At 40.0% G+C, this 8,558-nt stretch overlaps 1 protein-coding gene and 1 pseudogene across 1 annotated transcript; one reads left to right on the top strand and one right to left on the bottom strand.

Annotated features, from left to right (window-relative positions):
- Positions 1 to 494: 494 nt before the first annotated feature.
- On the top strand, positions 495 to 2,037 carry LOC133715773 (3-hydroxyisobutyryl-CoA hydrolase 1-like). Its single transcript, XM_062142416.1, has one exon. It carries the CDS (start codon positions 727 to 729, stop codon positions 1,873 to 1,875), a length of 1,149 nt encoding a protein of 382 aa, XP_061998400.1. The 5' UTR covers positions 495 to 726; the 3' UTR covers positions 1,876 to 2,037.
- A 1,102-nt stretch (positions 2,038 to 3,139) lies between these two features.
- LOC133716334 (dihydrolipoyllysine-residue succinyltransferase component of 2-oxoglutarate dehydrogenase complex 1, mitochondrial-like) lies at positions 3,140 to 7,129 on the bottom strand (annotated as a pseudogene).
- Positions 7,130 to 8,558: the final 1,429 nt, after the last annotated feature.

The following is an 8,558-nucleotide window of genomic DNA, read 5'->3' as shown; positions in this document are numbered from 1 at the left end:
TGAAACGGGCCGGTTCCGGGCTCAGTGAAAAACGGGCCGGTTCCGGGCCCAGTGAAATTATAGTTAGGCCCGGCCCGTGCCCAGCCCTATTATTAAGTTGAGACTTGTACTTGTGAAATAGGAGATGTTGTGATTTGGCGAGCAAGGTTTCTCCAGGGAATAAGGATAGATTGTTTAAAGGTGTAAATGTGTTTTTTACAAGTTTTTGGTAGTCTATTTTTAGTGGTGACGCTGTCGAATTTTCGGTAGAGTTATCCCTAAAATTGGCCCCACATGGCCACCTCGAATTTCAGAGTGAAATTTGGGGCAGGTCCTGTCAGGTTTTTACACAAACAATCTCATCAGATTATGGCCTCAAAATATTAATTAAGCTTTAATATAAGTACTATAATTATTATTATTTTTCTTTTACTCATCTTGAAACCTAATAATTGAGCCTTTAATATTTGGTGGCTATGCCGGCTAAACAGAAGACATTTAATTTGGTGCCACCTAACATCTCCTTTGTCGATACAAATTAACAGAGTATGGTTCTCATAATTAATAGAATGTAGTTAGGAGTTGGGACAGTCAATGGCATTAGTTTTCTTTATAAGCTGGAAAAATTGCTCGACCATCGCATTAGTTTTCTGAAGCGTAGTTAAACATTCGCATTTTCTATACATGTAAATTTGATAAATACTCTTTATCACCTATTTTCTAGTACACTGATTTCTATAGCTAGCCATGGTTTCTTTCAACTTGGATCATCACCGCAATCCAGAGGTTCTGATACAAGATTTTAATTCATCAGCTGTGAGGATATTGACACTAAACAGGCCTCGACACTTTAATGCTTTGTCCGGCAAAATGCTCTCTCAGCTGCTTAGACTGTTCCTTGCCCATGACCATGATGTCAAAGTAAAAGTGGTCATTCTCAAAGGTAATGGAGAAGTATTTTCTGTGGGTGGTGACATCGTTGAAATAGCTCGTCATTTATACAGTGGTGATTTGAGGCATGGCCTCAAAACTACTGAAGAGGCCTATAAATTACTGTACTTGATAGCAACATACAGTAAACCCCAGGTTTCGATTCTCAATGGCATAGCCATGGGACGGGGAGCTGCTATTTATCTACCCTCTAGATTTCGTATAGCAACTGAGAATTCGTTGTTTTCTATGCCAGAAACAGCTTTGGGAGCGGTTCCTGAAACAGGTGCCTCTTATTTCCTGTCCAGACTTCCTGGATTCCTTGGAGAATATCTTGCCCTTACTGGTGCCCGATTGGACGGTCCTGAAATGCTTGCTTGCGGTCTAGCAACTCATTTTGTTCCCGCAACCAAGTTGGCTTTGCTAGAACAAGAGTTAATTGCTTCCATAGGTGCTTTAACCAATGAAAGAACCTCAAGCTGTGATCTTGTATTTTATGTTTCATCCATTATACATAAGTACTCAATCCAACCAGCTTTGAAAGAGAGAGACAGTGCTTGGCACAATATGGATGTTATTGAAAAGTGCTTTTCAAAGAGAACAGTAGAAGAAGTTGTCAGTGCACTAGAGAAGGAGGCTACATATACTGATGGTCATGTAAATGGTGCTAATCCATGGTTAACATCCACAATTCAATCACTTAAGAAGGCGTCGCCCATAAGTTTGAAGATTTCTTTGAGATCTATTAGAGAAGGAAGGTCGCAAGGACTTGGTGAGTGTTTGGTTCGAGAATATAGAATGGTGTATCATATTGCAACGGGGGAAATCAGCACAGATTTCAGAGAGGGTTGCACAGCTCTACTGGTCGACAAGGATAAGATCCAAAAGTGGGAGCCTTGTAAATTGGAACTCGTCTCTGACCAGATGGTTGATCGGTACTTCTCGAAGTTGGATGAAGTTGAATAACTTAAAGAACTAGAGCTCCCTGCAAGATCCAATTTGCCTGCCATTGCCAAGCTTTGATGAGCAAGTGATCTATATGTACGTTATGTTATTTTCGTAAAGATGGTTATGTCGGCACGTACATGGCCACTCTCTATTTCATGTACTTTAATTCGTTAATCGTTACTCGTGTTTTTTTTTTTTTTTAAGGGAACGGAATCAGTTTCCATTAAATAACGACGTCACTGCGTCAAGCTTGAGGGTTTCAAGAAACCACTCATAATACAAGTTCAAGCACAAGACAGACTGTCAGAGCAGTCAAAGAACTCCTAACCAAAAAACTACAAAACCTAAAGGAACTACAAGGAAAAAAACAGGTGAACAAAGCTCACTTATTCGAAAAAGAAAACAAAAAACCTACTCCTACACAACCTTAGATCAAAGCTCTGTCTTGGAAACTTTTGACGCCTAAGACCTCCATGGTGTACATCGCAGCAACCAACACAGAATCCGCTTCAAGCTAAGATATATAGTATAGGACAAAGCCACTCCTCAACAACCCATCCCAATCCAAAAGGAGGAGGAAACACAGGTGGGCTAGCCCCAGCTAGGTTGCACTGCTGTAACCCAGGCAAGCTGAGGCCCAAGGCCCAACACCCAGAGCCCAAACCCACCCACTCCACTCCAACCCGCAGATCAGCCTAGCACCGGCCATCGAGAAACACTAGTACAAAATCGAAAATAGATAACGGTTCTGCACCGTTGTCTGCAAAAATATTTTTTCGTTGTCTAGGTGAGTGTTGTCTTTTTAAGTTTCACTCCACAACGGTACCTGACCGATGTCTAATATAACAAAGCACAATAGCTTTTAGTTAGAAATCGTTGTAACTATACACAGCACATACCGTTAGCACTAAATATACCGTTGTGTATGTAATTATTCAATAACGGTTTTTACTTAGAAATCGATGTGGTAATACAATTTACACATTACTTTTGGCCTTCAACAACTTTAAAACACAACGGTTCTTAACCCAAAAAATGTTGGCTTGAAGGATTTTATACGTCGGTTTTTAGTTAAAAAAATGTTTTCCAACTACATTACACAACAGTTTCTCGTCAAAAACGTTAGTTTTGAGGAATTGTTGCATCGGTTTCTCAATTGACAACGTTGTAGGTGACGATGAAGATGGTAAATTACAACGATTTCTAGGATAAATCCATTGTCTACTAGCCAGAGAGACAACGATTTTTTTTCAACCATGGTCTAGCGCATCAATTCAAGAAATTAAAATGAAAATGCAATATATTAATAGAGAACTACTTCAAGTAATCACATTTACAATGCTTTTGCAGCTGAAATTTCTTGAGTGAACTTTGCAAAAGTAAAAGAAACAAATATATATTGGCTGTCGTATAAAGGTACTTAGCTATCATATAATGGAAAAGGTACTTTTGCTACAAATTAAAGAAGCTTCACTAGGTACGTAGTTACGCATAGAACTGATGTGAGTTCCATTTGTTGCAGTAAGACGATCAAAGTCCGGTCAATTGGGTTAGATAAAGAATCAGACCTGAGGAGGGTTGATGATGGGGGTACTTATAAGGCTTCCATAAAATCCACCATTGGATATTGTAAATGAACCTCCAGCCATATCATCAATTGAAAGACGTCCCTCATTTGCCTTCTTTGCAAGCGAATTGATCTCCTTCTCAATCTCACCACAATTCATCTTATCAGCATTGCGGATAACTGGCACAACAAGGCCCTGCAAGGAAATAAATTGAAGATGCATTCTCAGTTCACAAGTACTCTAAAGAAAACTCATTAGCAATGACGAATACATACATAGCAAAAAAATTTGGACATTATAAACAGAAGATTGTTAAACCAAAAGTTCCAAATGGAAATGCTAGATAAAAGATCTAAATTTTTTGACAAATTCTTCTACACTAAAGCAGTTACTGTGACATTCAATTGTGCGAGTTTTCTAGAAGAACATTTGATAATACTTGAAAGAATTCTGGCATACCTTTGGAGTACCCACAGCTGCACTTATATCTATGTAATCTCTATATATGATATCATCCCCATCAATGACTGCATTAATAGTAGGCTGATTTTGGAGCCCACTGACAGCAGCCTGTTAACAAAATAAACAAAGATATATAAGTACACTGTACACTGTACATTGCATTACGCTTCATAGCAATTGTACATGTATATTATTTAGCCCCATTTACCTTGATGAATCTCGACATAAGCCCCAACTTGACCCCATGCTTCTCAACAGATGCATCCTTGAAGTCACAACGAAGCTTCATCAAATTTGTCCTATCACAAGCAAAAGATCACTGAGGTAAGAAAAGAGCACGAAGATATGACAGTTGGTACAACTCAGAGGCAGAGTTTACGCAGCCAGTCCCTATAACAGGCATACTCAAGCAATATATTCACTAAAGTGCCACAACTGTCAGTTTAATTCAAGACCAGGCACAACCAAAAATTCTGGAAATCAATAAGCAAATATGAAAACAAAAGAAAGTGCATAGGCTGACAGATAGTTGGTTTGAACTTACATATCAACTTCATTGAATGTTGTAAGCATTGCATATGTATTCTGTGAATCTTTCAATCTTTTAGCAATTCATTTCTGAAGCATTGTCATAGGCATCTACAATTATGAGGTTTCATATGATTGAAGCAAGACCATAAAAGACTAAATCATAGCAAGCTTTTGTAGGATAATGAATATAAGAAACCATAAAAGACTTGCTCTTCTTTCCCTTTCCTTAGAGGGGAGCTGAGGTTCTTGAGCTGAGGGTTTAGGAGATGGTGGAGAGGGTGCTTTAGGCTTCTTGGTAACTGGAGTTATTACAACTTTAGATGTTTGATTCTTGCTAATTGTTTCTACAGGGGAAGCTGGTTGTGGAAAAGCTTTCTCCAATGTTTTCTCAGATGGACCCACATGGGATACACCTTCACTGGACTTTAGTATGACAACAAATCTTGGTGCTTGGTTCCACAGTATCCCCTTCATTGGCTACAAACTGCCAAAAATTAACGTAACATATAGAATTCAGAAACCTGTCCATTTCTAGAAAAGGGCATCAACATAACTGAGCTAGATTCATTAATCTTTGAAAGAGGAGGAGGAGAAGGAGAAGAAGGGCAACTGCAAAACCTATTACCTTCATAATTACACCGGATTCAGGACTAGCAAGATCGATCGTGACCTGATGAAAGAGTAATACAAAATTAAATTCATACTCCTGATTCCTGACAGAGTGTACTGGTACCATTTGCAACTAAGCTTCCATAATAGTTTTAAATAGAGCTTTGTAATATCACCTTATCTGTTTCAATTTGAGCAATTGGTTCATCAACTTCCCCCAGGTCTCCAGGCTCTACAAAATACCAAATGCAGACATTATCAATAATACCAAATTAGTATTGTGACCATTTTGAAAAAAAAAAAAAAAAAAATTCAAAATTGGTTATGCATACTCTTCAAGAATGTTGCCAAAGTTCCATCAGTAATAGAATCACAATACATATACGTACATACTATACACCAAAAATAAGGTTTTACTAAAAGGCCACCCAGTATATATTAATCTTAACCCTTCCAGGAGTGTCATAATTAATACATTTTGACAAGATAAACAGGCTTACATAAATGACTTGGGGATCATCTTTCCTGTTATCTGTTCATTAATGTCAAAATGGCTCTTTTTGACATTTCCAGTTTGCTGCAAGAGCTCAGTGAAAGTAATGAAAACATCCATCTGTAGCAGAATAATGTCAGATACCCACCATGGGAAAAGTAATAAGAAGATCCACTATCCATTATTCTGGCTTACCTTAACATTTTCTCCTGATTAATTTTGGACAAGCCTGCACAAAAGCAGTATACGTTTAATAATTTCAAAGCAACATGCAAAACCATGAATGCAACCCCATATATATGCTAAAATTCATAAATCAGAGTGGGAGCATTGAAGAAAACTAAACACACCTCCAAGTGCATTTACAGTTTAATGCCATTGTACCAACCCAAATGTTATAATCCTCACGATACAATAAATGAGAAGATTAAACAGCAAATGCAAAGATACCTCCTCATATAGCTTGGCAAGCATCTCAGGACGAGATACAATTAATGCCGCTAAGCATTTAGCTGCTGCTCTTCGGACTTTCCAATTGACATCTTCATCGTCCGTATATTCATTCGTACTCTCACTACAGCATATATAAGAAGCCAATCGAATTAAAAAAAAAATTATTTTGTACAAGCAAGTGAAGCTTAAACTTACACATAAATTAAAAATATACTCATCTTCCTTCTCCTCAAGCGTTTCATCATCAGTATCCTCTTCTATGTTATCAGAGAAACAATGCAAACCACAATAATAAATACACATTTGTTACCACGGGGCAATAATAAGAAAGTTGATTAAAAATCCATGGTCATAACGCATTATAAGGATGTCTCAGAACTAAGCAAAGTGCTATGTCCTCTATACTTTTCAAAGTCTTGCACAAGGCAACATTGAAAGTCGTCATTGACCAAACAACTTCCATAATCTTTGCAATTTGCCTTTGGCTTAAAGTCTTTCACACTTGAAGACTTGACTGACCACCCTCATCAAACCAATGGTGTGCTTCTTTATTGCATATCCTTCACAATCTCAACTCCAATTGTTATCGACATTGAAATAGTAAGGAAATCAGTACAGGATATCAAGTTCAGTACAGGATATCAGTACAAGAATTCAGAATAAACCAGATTAGCATAACCAAAATACAAGCAAGATCGTCTCTATCAATAAACTATTTACTGTGCCACTCGAATTCCTTGATTCAAATGAAAGATTACCAATCCTATCTAATTATCCTGAAGCTGAGTGCAGTTTCTGTAATTTCAAGTAAAACAGAAATTCAGAAAAATGAATCAGATATAGAATCGAACCTGTATATAGGGAATTAAGAGCGAAATAGCTGCAAAGCCCAACCGAACTGAACACCGGCGGCAACCGTATAGCTGAGAATTAGAGTCATCAGAGTGTTCTGATTAGGAACCCGTAGCGGCGGAAGATCGCCGTTCCCGTTCAGAACCCTAGCAGAGGACGACGACGACGGCGACGGAGACGGCCAAGAGGAATTGAGGTCGATCCGATGATGAGGCTCATCATCCATCCCTATCATTTCAACTTCTGTATCCTTCAGGTTCCGGTACGGCACCCGAATCGACACCGAGTCGGTCTTCCTCGCCATCGCGACTCGGTCAGTGACTCAGTAACTCCTCGGCGACTCAGAACCTCAATTCTCCGTACATGAAACTGTAGAGTGAAATGTAGCGATCTAGGTCTTTGGCCAAGAGATCTGAATCTAATTGGAGGATTAGAACTGAGAGGAAGAGGAATAGGGTGAGAGGGATTTAGTCAAATTTGGGCGGGTGTGGAAAATGGAAATGAGTCCGATCGCAATACAGGGTTTTGTCTCACCTGCGTCGCACCACCATGAGGGGCTCGTACATCAGCGCCTGCGTTCGGTTCGATCAATTTGGGGTTTTGAAACCCTAAATCTTGAAGAGAATGACACTTGTTTGAGTTTGCTTTGCTGAAAATGTGTCTTATTTGGAGAGAGAGAGAAGAGAGAAAGCTTGCCGGTGGAAGCGAGAGGGCGGAGGCAGTTAATGAGAGAGAGATAGTAGCGGGAGTGAGCGAGAGAGAATGGGTCGCGCCGTTATCAAATTTGGTAAAGTAGGAAAAAGAACCAAGTGCGCGGGAATAAAAAGTTTTCTTCCCCGCATTTCCGAAAATTTTTAACTTAGTCTTCTAGTAGTGTTTCTAACCAAGGGACCAACACTTTGTTATCATCTATAAATAACAATTTCGATCGCACCGTTGTAGAAGTTAAATGAGAAAACTTCTAACTAAGGGACCAACACTCTGTTAGCATCTATAGATAACGGTTTCGATCGCACCGTTGTAGAAGTTAAATGAGAAAACTTCTAACCAAAGGACCAACACTCTATTAGCATCTATAGATAACAGTTTCGATCACACCGTTGTAGAAGTTGAAGTCCCAAGGGACCAACACTCTGTTAGTATCTATAGATAACGGTTTCGACTATACCGTTGTAAAAAAAAAATCACAACGCTTTTTATTAAACCGTTATCTAGGTAACGTTGTCTATTTTCGATTTTGTACTAGTGAAACAGCCGTCCACCCATCACTCTGGCGGTCGGCTTCGCTCCTCCACCATCTCCTTTTGAAAGAGAAGCCCCCGACCCCGACCTGCCTTAGCAAGCAGACGCCGCCTCCCTTTTCCGACGCAACCTGATCCCCTCAACTACAAGATCACCGCCTCAAATCACCCGGAAGCCCGCCACAAGCAGACACCGTCAGCCGTAATCAGACGCCGCCTCCCTCAGATTCTGATCCTCAACACCAAGACGCCACCCAGATCGAAGCAACAATCCGCCGTTGCCGAATGATGGATCGATTCCAGAAAACGATCAAAGAAGCCTCCGACCAGAAAAGCCTCCGATAAAAAAAAACTCCCGCCGCACCCCATGATCGTCGCCAAGAACCAGCCCCGCGCCGCCGTTGTACCTCGTCCCTCCCATGGTCGATCGTCGCCTTGCCTGAGGGAAGAGCGCCGCCGCCAAGCCACGAAACCTAGGTTTTGCCCGTCGAG

The sequence above is a fragment of the Rosa rugosa genome, chromosome 6 (assembly GCF_958449725.1).
Source record: "Rosa rugosa chromosome 6, drRosRugo1.1, whole genome shotgun sequence".
NCBI lineage: Eukaryota > Viridiplantae > Streptophyta > Magnoliopsida > Rosales > Rosaceae > Rosa > Rosa rugosa.
This window is presented reverse-complemented; position numbering and strand designations above follow the sequence as displayed.